This window comes from Tursiops truncatus, chromosome 4, assembly GCF_011762595.2.
Source record: "Tursiops truncatus isolate mTurTru1 chromosome 4, mTurTru1.mat.Y, whole genome shotgun sequence".
In the NCBI taxonomy this organism is placed as follows: domain Eukaryota; kingdom Metazoa; phylum Chordata; class Mammalia; order Artiodactyla; family Delphinidae; genus Tursiops; species Tursiops truncatus.
In genome coordinates, this window is record NC_047037.1 from 85,547,420 (window position 1) to 85,562,317 (window position 14,898).

Below are 14,898 nucleotides of genomic sequence, written 5' to 3' on the forward strand. Positions count from 1 at the left end.
TGGAAAAATCACACGCACACACACACCCCTCTTCTCTAATGAGCATTTCTCCCTACGCCCCAATTATTTATTTTCCCTTATCTTTCTTTTAGTGTTTCTACAATTATGCCTATCCCCTAAAACAGGGGTCAGCACACTATGGCCCACAGGCCAAATGTGGCCGACTCGCTGTTTTGGTAAATAAAATGTCACTGGCCCACAGCCCGCTCATTTGTCTATGGCTCATTTGTCTGTGGCTTCTCAACCTCAGGAGAGTTGAAAGGTTGTGATGCACACTGTAGGTCCTGCAAAACCAAAAATATTTATTGGGGGGCCCTTTTCAGAAAATAAGTTTGCAGACCCCTTCCTTAAATAATCATAACTATAGATAAACTAAACAAAAGTGTGTTTGGGTATTGGTGTAACCTGTAAGAGCTAGTACCAATAAAATGGTATGGAAATATTAAACCAAAAATTAGGGTGAGAGCAAGAATAATTAGCAAATTAGACTATTTCTATATGCACACCTGCGTTCTCAACTTCCTGTTTTATTTAACCCATAGCTATTGTCCTAATTTTTAGTGGTGTTAAAATAGTAAAAAGTTTGTTGAGATAAGCAGTAGATGCATTATGAGTTTAAGTACTGTTTTGTTCCCCAACCGAACCAAAGTTAAATAATTCTGCTATTTAAAGTGTGCTAGGGACCCAGCAGGGATAAATCCAGTGGCTTAAGGTTGGATGTGTCAACACAGGTTTGCTGAGACTTCAGCCAGTTGATGGTCTTGATCTAAGAGCCAATCACATCTTAATATCTTATACTCCACTAACTTCCTATTTTTAGCAAAATCCTTCCACATGGAATCCTAACTTTGACCTTTGGCCAGGATTCACTCAAGTTCAAAAGGAGACATGCATGATAGCAGGGAATACAGTACAAGACGTAACATGGCTTAGGGCAAAGAATGCGGATACTGGAGTCAGATAATCAATGGTTCGAATCCTGATTCCTGTTCTTCCTCCCTCTGAGAACCTGAGCATGTAGATTGGAGGCTCAGTTCCATCACCCATAAGCAGGAGGATTATATTCAATGTACGTACATCATCTGTCACAGATTCTGAACAAATGATATCAAGAGTAAAGGGATACAAAACTCTTTATGATGTCTATAGAAAAACATGTGCTGATGGGCCTGGTGATGCAGGGCCACCTGGCAGTCTTCCAGAGAGGCAGAAACACAAAATTGCTGGGGTTTACACTGGGATTTTTCACTTGGACATTGGACCCCTGTGGAAGTTGATTGGTTTAAATATTCTTAGTACAACATGATAAGTTGTAGTTGTTTGAGTCTTACCCCATGAAAGAATTACGTGTCCCAAATATGTTTTCTAGGGAACACGTTAAGTATAAATGCTTAAACAAAGAAAATTGTTCTTATAATGAAATGTAGAGGGATTCTGAAAGGGAATTATTTTTGAGCGGGAGAACCCTTTGGGAGTGCTTTGAAATACCTACTAGGGCTGTATATAATGCTGATCTATTTTCCATAGATTTCAGGATTTCTGATGAAAGCAGGGTGCCCTCTTTACAGAAAATGTACATTCACACACACACACACACACACACACACACACACACGAATATCTGTATACAATTTCAAGGGGTTGGGGATGCAACCCCTAAGTTAAAGAATTTCTGTTCTTGATAAGAGACTGAGGATTTAAATTGGTCCCTTAAGTCACATATATAATCAGAAAATTCCCCTCCCTGATGTTGATCGTAAAACTATACACAGCCTAAGTTCACAGAGGCATATTTTATGCAGTATGTGCAGGCTTTGTGGTTTCCGCTTTAAGTTCATACTAGTAGCTATAAATAATCTTAGTCTGTGAATAAATTCTTACACAGAACAGAAGAGAGGTACAAGAAAAAGACAAAGATAGGTCAGGAAATCCTACCGTTGACAACAAATAAATTCAAATGCTCACGTTTTTAAGACAACCTTGGGTGACAGATGCTTCCAATATGCTCAGGAATGGAAAGGCATGGGTAGAACAGGAAAGTCGAGTCCCCAGGATTCCACAGGAGCCTTCAGAGAAAAAGGAGATTCTGTTTACATTTATCTGACTCTGTTCTTTTCCAAGCCAACCTACTGAGTTCAGAAAGCCACTTGATCTGAGTGTGCCTCGGTTCTGTCAACAGTTAAATGGATCTGTGTAAGTCTCTCCCCCTTTCCTAACAGAGGGTTCCTTTGCGAGGCACCGGGTGAAGCGTTGAGTGGTCGTTATCACCCCAGAGAGTCTTGTACAGTCTGATAATCACAGCTCTCAACCCATCCCTTCCCCTCACCACCTGTGCTCCTCATGGATTCCCAGATGGTAGCCCAGCCTGAACTGAGCATGACCCTGGGGTGCCCACCAGTTGGAGGCCATTGATCATGTGTGGTTGCCCACTAGACTGGACTTTGCTCCCCAACACTGTGGAATTCTGGGCTGGTCCTTCCACCTCTCCAGACTCTGGTTTCCTAACTATAAGATGAGAGGGCTGCCTTCTGTTACTAAGAGGATAATGAACTTTAATCATAAAGGAAAGATTGCTGCTAGCAATGCAGTAATAGTGTGAATTAGCTTATTTTAAAACAATGAAACAGTAATGGGAGCAGAGAAGGGAAGACATAGAGATTTCTCCCATTTTTCTCACCACTAATCAGACTCTGAATAGGGCAGAATCCATGTCTAGAGTCCACATCTAAAGGGGAAAGGAGAAAACATGCAGCTCATCCTAAGACACAAACATGTATAAAGGAAAGCAAATCTGTTTATTCAAATCCCACCATTGCTTCAAGGTTCAGCGCCAGTCCTACTTCCTAGGCAAAGCCTTCTCCAATTAAACTATACTTTTCACCCTTTTGCAGCCCTGCAGTTTGTCTTTATTTATTTTTAACACCTATTTTTTCCTGCTGTTTCCTGTTTCATCTGTGCAGAGCCTGACTCCCTAATAAAACCAGTGGCTTTTTTCCTTATCATCCTCTTCTTCATTGGAATATTCTATAGCCTTTTGCAACACAGATCATTAAAAAATCTGCAGAACTAAGTTAAATTGAAAGGGAGAAAAGAATAGGACACGTGGCTAGAATTTTTGTCAGTAATGGGAGGAGGGGCACGTTCCACCGATCTGGCTGTATCCTTTCTGCCTGTACCTCAGTGACTCCCAGAAAAGACCAGTTTTTTTTCCTCAAATCCTTCAGTGAGGGACTTCCCTGATGGTCCAGTGGTTGAGACTCTGCTCTTCCACTGCCGAGGGCCTGGGTTAGATCCCTGGTCGGGGAACTAGGATCCCACAAGCCGCGTGGCCAAAAAAACAAAACAAAACAGAACAAAACAAAACAAACAAAAAAAGCCTTTCAGTGATACCACAGATATTCGTTGAAACCTTCTTATGTACCTTCATTATGCTCGTCATGAAGATGTGTGATGGCCAATCAATTCATCCCCTATAGCACAGCAGTATCTAAGTGCCATTTTCCCCCCAAACACCTCATAATGCTTTAGTCACAAAGTTCAGTTCTTTCCACACCATTTGGGCAGAAGAGTCAAAACTAACGGAAAATCCTCTCTATGACTTTCAAGTGGTCAGAACCCAAGACAAGGTGCCTGCACCTTGGTGGTTTCCAAAAGAGAAGGGAAGATCAGAACCAAACCCGGTCCTGCCTCCAGACAGGAAACAGCCCTTCCTTCCAGCCCCAGGCTCTTCAGACACCTGGTCCTGCCTGAGGGGCCCCGGGCGGGGGGGGGGGGGGGGGGGGGGGGGGGCGGGGGGGGGGAGTGGAGAGGAGAGACGGCTCCCCTGCTCCCCAGGCAACAGGAACAGGGAGAGGAAGACACAGGCCAGCCCAGTTCAATCTTATTCACTCAGAAGGGGAAGCTGCCCTTGGGGAAATGAAAAGGTCACTTCCAATACCATTTACTGTGAGAACATGCCAACCCAAATCCTGGCCCTGGAGAGTCAACCCCTACGCAGCAAAGGTCAACGTGGCAATGCGGAGGCAAAAATAAAGTTCTTCATTATTTTCTTAAAAGTACAAACATGAAGGTTTAGGTTTGACGTATAAAATAAGAGGAAGAAGGGAAATTCACCTGTTTCACTAGTTGGAGGAACTATCCTCAAAATGAAACACCGACTTACGATAAATGTTACCTTTTAGTTAAATAACAAAGCACATTCACATTATGCAGAGTCCTGGGTCATAAAGAGCCCCAGGCAAATCTAGCCTGAGACTCGTACTCCAACACATCCCGGAACGCAGCTGCCCCCAGCTTGACTGTCCACCCAGGGCCAATTTAACTGAGATACTGAGGCTGAGAAACTCTCATTACATGACCACAAAACTCTCCTGGAAATTTCCAGCAAAGCCATTTTCCTAACAAGACACTTTGTTCCCTCGTGACAGGTAATTCTATATCTGTAGAGGACCAATAGAGTCACTCTTGTTCACTCCACCCTCACCCCTCCAAAAGGATCTGACGTTGAACTTCCAGCAGTTTATTTCCGAGCGTGGTTCTTCCTGTTTCACAACCATCTTCAATAAGATACACAATCAGTGCCTGAAGACACTGAATCCTACAGGAAGGCTAGTGACTCTGGACAACAAAAACCAACGTGTACTACCTAGAGCAGATGGTAAGCAGTATTAATGATACTCTGATGAAAGTTGATGAAAATATAAATGGAGAAACTATCCAAAATGAGAGTCGTGTGTTCAAAACTAACATGGACCCGTGTTTCCATAAGAGGTGTTCAGTAGTCGCAGGAACTATACACAGAAGGGAAATAAGAAACACACACCTCATTTCTGTAGCTCTACATAACATTGCATGGAGTGCCAAGGCTAGTTTGCTGAGATATGCGGCTATGGAAGGAGACACAGACGATGCTGCTTACATCTGGTGAGATGCCTGCCTTTTCCTCACAGCCTTGCTTGGAGGTAGATGAGACATCGGGGTGGGACGGAGGATTTCAGGGAGCGACTGGCTCAGCTCTCCCTCACCTCGCCTCTCCCCGTTCTCTCGCCAGGGGTTCAGGCTGGCGGGATCCTGCCTCAAAGGCCACCCTTACCCTGAAGAGAGCGTGTCCACGTGTGGGTGGAGGCAGAGAGTGCTTCAAGAACAGCAGCGACCTGGCCCTGCAGGTCCACCCGCCGCCTGGTCACCCCGCCCCATGTGGACCCAGCTGGGGCAGCCCTGGGTGCTGTTTTGCTGGACGTAGTGCCAGACTCTGTGCAGAATCAGGAGAAAAAGGGCCGTCTCCAGCCCTGGAGTCACTGTGCGTCCTTCTACGTTAATTCACAGGATCTCTTCTGTAAAACGGAATGAATTCTCCTCATCCCAGAGTTCAGTGGAGTGCTGCTTTCAGACACAGATCGACCTCGACCGCTTCATTCTGAAAAGAAAATGCAAAGTCACCATTTTTTAAAAAGCATGGTTATTCTAAACATTGATGTTTTTATTTTATTTCATTGGGTTTGATTATAAACTCTAATGTAAAAGTGGAATATCTGTAAATTCCTAACAGAGGAGGTTTACTCTTCAGGCAACACACACACACACGCATGCACGTGCACACGTGCACACACACGCAGAGGCACACATGCAGAGGCGCACACATGCGCACACACGCACACAGAGGCACGCGTGCGCAAACACACACGCACGCATGCACGCAGAGGCACACAACTCTGAACTCCTTTCAAAAGGCAAATGACACTGTTTGCTTATTTGCTTCGGTATAATTCATGATAAATAACATTTTGACGAGGCCCTTCGGATGCAGAGGACATTTTAACAGTCTTTTTGCATAATCTAACCATAAAAATACCTCTAAATTTTCATTTTTAATACAGCACAATATTCAATGAGACATTCTGATGAGGGAAATGGCGCACAGCTGGCCTGACTAAAGCAGAGGTACCCAGGCAACGACTCGGGACAGGACACAGGGGACCCACGTGCGCCACAGCAGGGTTCTGGCCGTTGATGTTGGGGATTTCTTTGCCATCAGGAGCTGTCCTGTGCATTGTAAGAGGTTTAGAAAAATCCTTCTGGCCTCTTCCCACTAGATGCTAGTTTCCCACCAACACCCCCAATTGTGACAACTAAAACGTCTCTGGACTTTGCCAAATACCTCGGAGCGGGCAAAACTGTCCTGGCTGAGAAGCAGGGCTCTTTGGCTAAACTCTGTGTTTCCCGGGGAATCTACCAACAACCTAAATGTTTTCCCTTGACACCCCAGGCAGTCCTTTCAAGGGCAGAATGCATACACTGGCCTCTCTGCCAGCAGCCAGCCCATCCATTTACCCCAAATCTGTGCAAACGAGATTCACCCTTCTCATTGCCTAGAGCTTTTTCCTCTTCTCTCTCACATTAATCAGTTTTTGCTTTTGTTCCTTACTCAGTCTACTGGTTAACTCCTTCACATGTCAGAAAACACGACAAAATAACTTACCCCACGTCCAAAATAACCCATGCAGCTGTTTTACATTGTAAAACAGATTTCCCGTCCTTGTCTCTGGACCCCTCCCTCCACTCGGTGAAGAAGCTCAAAGGTAGAAGGGAGGTGGGGGCAGTGATCCAATACAAAAATTCCCTTAACCTTGAGGACATTGTGCCAAGTGAAATAAGTCAGACAGAGAAAGACAGATACTGCAGGATCTCACTTATATGTGGAATCTTAAAAAAACAAATTCACAGAAAAAGAGATCAGATTGGTGGTTGCCAGGGGTGGGGTGTGGAGGAGGGGGAATTGGATGAAGGTGGTCAAAAGGCACAAACTTCCTATTATTACAACATAAATCAGTCCTAGGGATGTAGTGTACAGCATGGTGACTATCACTAACACTGCTGCACGGTACCTTTGAAAGCTGCTAAGGGAGCAGATCCCCAAAGTTCTCGTAATGAGGGAAAAGAAACTTTTGTAACTATACGAGGTGATGATGATGGCTGTTAACTACACTTATCACAGCAGTCATTTCCTAATACGTGTGTCAAGTCATTATGCTGTACCCCTTAAACTAACACGGTGCTATTGGTTAATTATCTCTCAATAAAGTTGTAAGAAAATATAAATTTAAAAATTCACTTATGGGCTTCCCTGGTGGCGCAGTGGTTGAGAGTCCGCCTGCCGATGCAGGGGACACGGGTTCGTGCCCCGGTCCGGGAAGATCCCACATGCCACGGAGCGGCTAGGCCCGTGAGCCATGGCTGCTGGGCCTGCACGTCCGGAGCCTGTGCTCCACAACGGGAGAGGTCACAACAGTGAGAGGCCCGCGTACCGCAAAAAAAAAAAAAAAAAAAAATTCACTTATGACTGTAATATTAAGGGAAGTTTTTATTTGTAGAAGGCATCAATATGCCTGCAGTTAGGCCAAAGAGTTGTCGTATGTCCAAATTAGAGAATGAGGAATACACACAAAATCCCTTAGGAATCCAAATTACAAGCTAATTTAAGGTTCTGACTCTTTAGCACACACATAGGAACCCCAGAGGAACTGCAGCCCGGCTCCAGGGAATCCTTGGAATTCCTGAAATTGTAAAATTCTGTCTAGGGGGAAGAGTGTGTGCATTTTTTCCTGGGAGAAGGTACATGGCTGTCTCCAAATTCTCTAAGGGGCATATGAGCCAAAGAATTTTAAGAATCTTTGCTCTTTGTAGAACAGAATTGTGGTTGCCAAGGGGGATGGGGGTGGTGGAGGCATAGACAGGAAGTACGGGATTAGCAGATGCAAACTATTACATATAAGATGGATAAACAAAGTCCTACTGTATAACACAGGGAACTGTCTTCAATATCTTGAGATAAACCATAACGGAAAAGAATATGAAAAAGAAGGTATATTTTTGCTGTACAGCAGAAATTAACACAACATTGTAAATCGACTACAATAAAATAATTTTTTTAAAAAGGAGGAAAACGTTAAAAAACAAAACAAAACAGGGCTTCCCTGGTGGCGCAGTGGTTGAGAATCTGCCTGCTAATGCAGGGGACATGGGTTCGAGCCCTGGTCTGGGAGGATCCCACATGCCGCAGAGCAACTAGGCCCATGAGCCACAACTACTGAGCCTGCGCGTCTGGAGCCTGTGCTCGGCAACAAGAGAGGCCGCGATAGTGAAGAGGCCCGTGCACCGCAATGAAGAGTGGCCCCCGCTTGCCACAACTAGAGAAAGCCCTCGCACAGAAACGAAGACCCAACACAGCAAAAATAAATAAATTAATTAATAAACTCCTACCCCAACATCTTCTTTAAAAAAAAAAAAAAAAACTTTTCTGTTTGAAGAGTCAGAACATCATCTTTGTGGGACGGTGCCTGCCCAGCTCCTGACAGGAGCGGGGGGATACCTCGCCAAGCCCACCGTGCCTACGAACACAGGGAGCTGGCGTCGGCACCCCCGGGCCTCACTGGTCCCTCCCAGAGGCCTCACACCCCTCTCTTCCCTCCCTCTGGACTTGGTTCTGAGCTGCCCCTCCCTCTGCCTCTCTGCCTTCTCTGCATCTCTCTTCTTCCTTCCTCGCTTCCCAAATGGTCACTGTCTACCCTTCTATCTGAGAAGGGACTGATACTCATACTCCTGAAAATATCAAACACTGCTCATGCTCTGCAAGGTGGGTTGGGGGGGGGGGTCACAGAAATCCCCATCCCCAGGAAAAATGCCTGAGAGAAAGAGTACCGTCTCCTGAGGAGCAGAAACAGTGTCGCTCAGGCCTGCATCCCTGATGCAGAGTCTGAGATTCAGTTCCAGGTCTTCTGTCAGACCTCATAAGCCACCTGCCCTTATAACGTGGACCTGCCGGCCTCATAATCCTCCTCAACCTTGCCTCACCCTCCTCCCACCGCATGGTCTTCATTTAGAAAGTGCTGGGGACCACAGCTTCAAAGAGGAGGCTCAGGAAGTCAAGGTCAGTCACCACACAGCAGGCAGGGTGGGCCTCCCCTCTCTCTGCCGTGCACAGGAGTAGGCTGAAAGGTCCTTCCTTCCTTCCTTCCTTCTCTCCCTCTCCCTCACCCCCTTCTTTCTTTCTAAAATTCCTGTACAGGGGGCAGAACCTCTTCACTCCACACAGTATGTTATCTGCCTGGCCCAGAGACACACTTCATTTATTTAGATGCTCAGTGAAGAAACTATTCATTTATGTGACTTTCCCAGTGAGCTATAAGTTGGCCCTCTGAAAGTCATTCCTTTTATTCATTTGGGAAAAAGAGAGCTTTAAGAACTGCTTTATAAAACTCTCTGCCTTCCCAGGCCGAGATCAGTCCACTTCCACTTTCCGTTCCCAAGAATCAAGCGTCATCACAATAAACGCCTCTTCTCACAGCGTGTGGTAACGCGTGCGCTTTATAATCTGTTGCACTCTCCTGACCCTCGGCTGCTGGCCCCGCGCCTGACACTCACCACACCTCCTTCTCGTTCACCTTTTTCATTCTTTCCACGAGTATTTACCACTGCTGATGTGCAGTGTTTCCGATGGGTTGTGGCTGAAAAACCATCCAAGACTGTTGGCATTAAACAAGAGCTAAAACCTCTCCAAGTGAGGAATCAGAAGTGGGAAATGAGAAGAATGGGAAGTAAGGCCAAAGCTCAGTGCAGACACACGTGAGGGAAGGAGGTCTCGAAGGCTGGTGGTCATCTCACCTTTCCACCTTCCTTTCTGGCAGGTTTTGTACAACATTCTCAGATTCTGACAAGTCGGGTATCTTCTATGCTTGTTAAAAAACATATCCATTTCCCCATCCTTTTCTTAGTTTTAAAAGTAGATGAGTAAATGTATTACAATCTTCTATGGAAAGAGACGAACTTGTCTTTTTATGTCCCTCTATTAATATCTTAATGCAGCAGTCCCCAACTTTTTGGCACCAGGGACCGGTTTCACGGAAGACGACTTTTCCACAGACTGGGGGTGGAGGTGGGAGTCGGGGGGGTGTTTCAGGCGGTAATGCGAGCAATGGGGAGCGAGGGGGAGAGCTGGGGGTGGCAGATGAAGCTTCACTCGCTCGCCCGTCACTCACCTCCTACTACGCGGCCTGCCTCCTAACAGGCCACGGACCGGTACCGGTCCACAGCCCGGGGGGTTGGGGACCCCTGTCTTAATGGACGCAGTGGCCTTCAATAGAAAAAGAGATAGATTCCCCATACTGAGGTCATCTTTCAACAATTTAACTATATTGTTTACTTCAAACTCTTCAGCACTTGCTTCTCTGTGAGACCACAGTGTTTCCATGAAAGTTTCTAATGATATTCTGATGTGGGATATGGGGCTTAGAAGGTGGGTGAACCACAGCAAGGAAACACATAGCAACCCTCATGTTTATAGTTTAGTTGTTTCCGTAACATTATTTCCAGTTGCTCTGTCTGCTCACAGAGGGCAGGGACTGGGTGACCTCCACGGAGCGTGGAACATCACCTGCTCAGAACGCAAATCGAGCCATCTGCCCTGTCTGGTTCACTTGTTTATCATCACAGCTCTGCCTTCTGATGTGCTCGACTTACCAGAGAACCAGAGGGACGCTGGGTCAAGCCCCAGAGTCTCACAACCGGACACGTTCTGATCATGGAAATCCTGCTGCAAAACGCCCAGCACCAGCTCTTCACTCATCACATACTTCATAAAGTTGTGGTCTTCTGACGGAAACCCAAAGTGCAGGTGGTAGGTTATTGTGGCGTTTTCACCACTGAAAGGCAAACCAAACAGAGACAGTTAAAAATATCAACAGAGGGCTTCCCTGGTGGCGCAGTGGTTGGGAGTCCGCCTGCCGATGCAGGGGACACGGGTTTGTGCCCCGGTCCGGGAAGATCCCACATGTCGCGGAGCGGCCGGACCCGTGAGCCATGGTCACTGAGCCTGCGCGTCTGGAGCCTGTGCTCCGCAACGGGAGAGGCCACAACAGTGAGAGGCCCGCGTACCGCTAAAAAAAAAAATTAAAAATCAACAGAATCACACTGCAACTCATGAAACTGATTTTAGGAAAAACATCTTTTTAGTTCTGCATTCCCTCCCAGGACAAAAGGGCAAAGAGTGTACTGCCCTAGAAGCCCCCTCATCAATGCATTCACCACACAAAGTTGAGGTGGTCCTAACCTCCTCCTTCCACCTAGAACCCATCCCCTTGGAGTCCGCCAGGAGAGGCCATGCAGGGGAGATACTGACTCGGCTATTGTCAACGAGGCTCCAAGAGCTGCCCAACACCAGGCTTTACCCCTGAGGCAGGCCACGGAACCCCTTTTTTCCCTGTTCTCACACCACAGCCTCTCCCTGCCCCAACAAGCGTGTGTCAGAGCTACTCAGTTTAACTAGTTCATTACTTAACCTATAAAATGTTCAAGGTAGGGCCCAAAGCTCCCTGCCATCGGCTGGATGCAGACTCCTAATCTCTCACAGATGACCCTGGGTACCAGCAGCAGATCATACCTCCCTGGTTTGTCCCCAAAGTGAGAAACATTTTCTGTCCCATTTCCACTTCCTAAGGTTTTGCAACTCTCAGTAAGGGGACCTAAGGAAAGGGAGTTTTCATCTTCTTAGAACATACTTTCCCATTTCTAAAATAAAAATAATCATGAGGCTATCCTCAGCTAATCAACAGTCTATACAGCTTGTTAAATGCTACCTTAACATTTAGATTTCTCAGCAGATATCCTTTGGTTCAAGAAGGCCTAGATCTTTTAAAAAGGTCCAGATTAAGAGCCAGCAATAAAATATTTAAGAGTGGCCACATCTGAGACCCTCACCCAAGGGCAAGTTTGGGTTTTTTTTTTTAACATCTTTATTGGGGTATAATTGCTTTACAATGGTGTGTTAGTTTCTGCTTTATAACAAAGTGAATCAGTTATACATATACATATATTCCCATATCTCTTCCCTCTTGCATGTCCCTCCCTCCCACCCCTCTAGGTGGTCACAAAGCACAGAGCTGATCTCCTTGTGCTATGCGGCTGTTTCCCACTAGCTATCTATTTTACATAAGGGCAAGTTTTGCAGACAAGCCAGTCCCAGGAGTGAATCAGAACACTGTCCCTGCCAACGACTGGCAAAGAGCTCCCTCTTGTGGCCAGAGGTCACATACACCAATACTCGGACTGATGCGCAGGCTTTGGAGGCAATGCGTTTGTTTCTCAGTTCGACACTGTTGAAACTCTGTCTGGACTTTAAAAAATGTTTCCCAGCAGAATTTCTTTATCCGAAAATCCTAAAACCCCTGGGTTTTTCTTTCAAGTAACTTAAAAATAGATTCTCTCACATTATTCTTCAGATTTTGTTTTACTCAGTTTTCTGATGGGTTTTCTCAGTGTTTACCCCAGCCCATTATGCAATCCCACCTCCTCTAGACCCGTAATATGGGCTGGATTCTTGGTAAGACCCTTTACGCTCTGAATATCCTTCCTCTCTCACCTGTCTTTGAATTGTAAGTTAGGGCAAGCGCACTAAGAGGAAAGTTGGGTCTGATTATGCACTTCTCCCTTTTCTATTGGCGTTTTAATACCAGTAATTTATGAATAAAATAGGCTAGGTCAAAAGTGTCACCATAAGGTAGCATGCACACTGGCGGTCCATAAAGGAGGAGGAATAGTGCTGTTGACAAGGCGACCTGCCACCGTGTTTTCAGACTCCAAATCCCTTTGGTTTTACCCCACTGTGCTCTGGTGCTTCCCCTCCCAGGTTTGGGAAATTTATGGTCTGAGTGGAGGAACCTCAATGTAAAATTGCCTTTGATGGTCACATTCCAGGGCTATCTTGGGCACAGCAGGTAATAAAGCTTTGCCTTGTAAATCTTGTCCTAACAATATAAAAGGATAATCAAATGACTCTTCTACATACATACACACTTTTACCTAAGTGTCTATAGACATATATAAAAACATAAGAGATTAGGAGGAAAGGAAACAATACATATGCGTGCGTATATGTTACACATATATAATACACAAAGTATATATGGTAAATACATGCACAGAAGAAATCACACAGACCAGTGATTGTTGTTCATTTTGTAGAAGGGACTGGAATTCACTGCGGAATTGATTGGCACAGGAAGTGTCCAGGGGTAGTGGGGCAGGGGAAGGCGGGATGTGTACTTTGCTCGTAGCATGTATCTTTATTTTTTAATATTATACAAGGAGCGTGAACTTGTATATGACTTGTGTTCCTCAAAAGCAAAAGCCAGTACGTAATCCAGCACTATCTGAGATCTATTTCTATTTCTACTCTTAGCTTATTCGAGCATCTGCTGGGAAACAGAAATGGTTTGTCTGGGCTTTTGCTCTATTCCCTGTTACTGTGTTGAGTCATATAATTTATCTGGATTTCATTTTTTTCCTTCGTAAAATAAGGGCATTGAGCTAGTTGGCCTCCAAAGACCCTCCCGGCACTGACACTATGGTTCTATCTTCCGTTGGTCCCCTCCGTGCTTTCGGATTAGGGAAGTCCTTTTTGGTGACTAGCGATGAGTGTCGATTTCCAGAGACACCAGCACATAATGCTCCACATTCTTACCTGCAGTCTACGATTTCAACTGAAGTAAAGTAACGGCTCAGAGCTGGTGATGAACTGTACACATCTGTGAGCTAAAACAAACAGGGCCAAATTAACAACCACACACATTACTGCCAGGTCATACTGCATATCTATCACCTGACAAAGCAAAACTACTCCTAAGCAAAGGAGATCCAACTCTAGGGAGGAATTAACTTACCTAGAGGCTCTGGATGAAGAAACAGGAAGGGGTGGGCCCCTCACCAACCAAAATTCAAGTTAGCATTCATTTCAAGGGATCTCATTTGTAAGGATCAAGTGACCAGGCTGGGATTTTCAACATCTCGTATGTTGCGCTGAGACCTGTGGCCTTACTGGTCGGCAGCCTGAGCCCACACAGACCCGAAGCACCATGGGAAGGAGGGAACTCCCGCGGGGCTAGGAAGACTGCAAAACAGGCCGCTCAGGGCCCCGTTTATAACCAAACAAGGGCCTCTTCTCTCTTTTCTCCAGAGCTTCACTCCAAGGAGAAACAGCCACGCTGTTTCTGGATAATGGGACCAAGGGGGGAACAATGGCAAAGATTCGGAGTTCTTATTTTATCCATGAAATGTTGCAACCATAAAAAATAATGACATCTGTGTTCGCAACTACCCAGGTTTCAGGCCCTCACATTTTACCATATTTAGTTGAGCCCTTTACGTGAAGAAACCCAGCACAGCTAAAGCTATTCCTACACACTATTCTGTTTTTCCTCCCTCCCTCCCCACTACTAACCACTGTCCTGAAGCTGGCATGTATCCTTTCCATGCATGTTTTTATAAACCTAACACTCCCCTGTGTAATCATAACTATACATAAATTTAATGCACATTTTTATTCAAATAAAACATACCATATTCTACATAATCTTCTCTGACTTGCTTTTTTTCCCACTCAAAATCACATGTGAGGTTTACCCATAATGGTACATCTAGAGGGAGGTCATTCAGTGTGACTCCTAACTCTGCAGAGATTCCATGAAATGATCGCTCCACTTCATCCCTTCCCCTACTGGTGGCCATGGGCTTTGTTTCCGATTTTCTCCTGCTACAAACTATGCTGAGGTGATCCTGCCTGAACCTCTCTGAGCCTCTCTTCTTACACAGGTAAGAGTTTCCCTGGGCCATATACCAAGGGATGGACTTGGGTCCAAGAGTTAGCACATCTCTACCTTAACTAAGTCTTTCTGAATTGCTCTCGATTTCACTCCCCTCCCAGCAATGTATAAATGCTCTATTTCCCACAGCCTTGCCAGCATTTAATGTTACCAGATTTTTCCATTTCTGCCAATCTGATGAGCATAACATCGTGTTTTACATCATTTTCATTGGCAATGTCTCGCTTTCTAGTGAGGTTGAGTATCT

The 14,898-nt window shown here is 45.5% G+C and overlaps 1 protein-coding gene across 3 annotated transcripts in view; it reads right to left on the minus strand.

Moving 5' to 3' along the window:
• Window positions 1–250: 250 nt before the first annotated feature.
• C4H3orf52 (chromosome 4 C3orf52 homolog) overlaps window positions 251–14,898 on the minus strand; it is a 34,790-nt gene continuing 20,142 nt past the window's right edge. Inside the window, exons 4-7 of one of the 3 annotated variants that reach the window (XR_004526405.2) lie at window positions 13,514–13,584; window positions 10,516–10,697; window positions 5,093–5,416; window positions 251–2,066 (exon numbers count right to left, since the gene is read on the minus strand). Coding sequence is in view for 1 of the 3 variants with exons in the window: in XM_019923278.3 (XP_019778837.2) it covers window positions 5,412–5,416; window positions 10,516–10,697; window positions 13,514–13,584 (258 nt within the window). In the remaining 2 variants the exon portion in view is untranslated. Of the gene's footprint in view, window positions 2,067–3,816; window positions 5,417–10,515; window positions 10,698–13,513; window positions 13,585–14,898 lie in introns of those variants that run through there. The other 2 variants (XR_002173947.3, XM_019923278.3) reach the window with 2 other exon arrangements.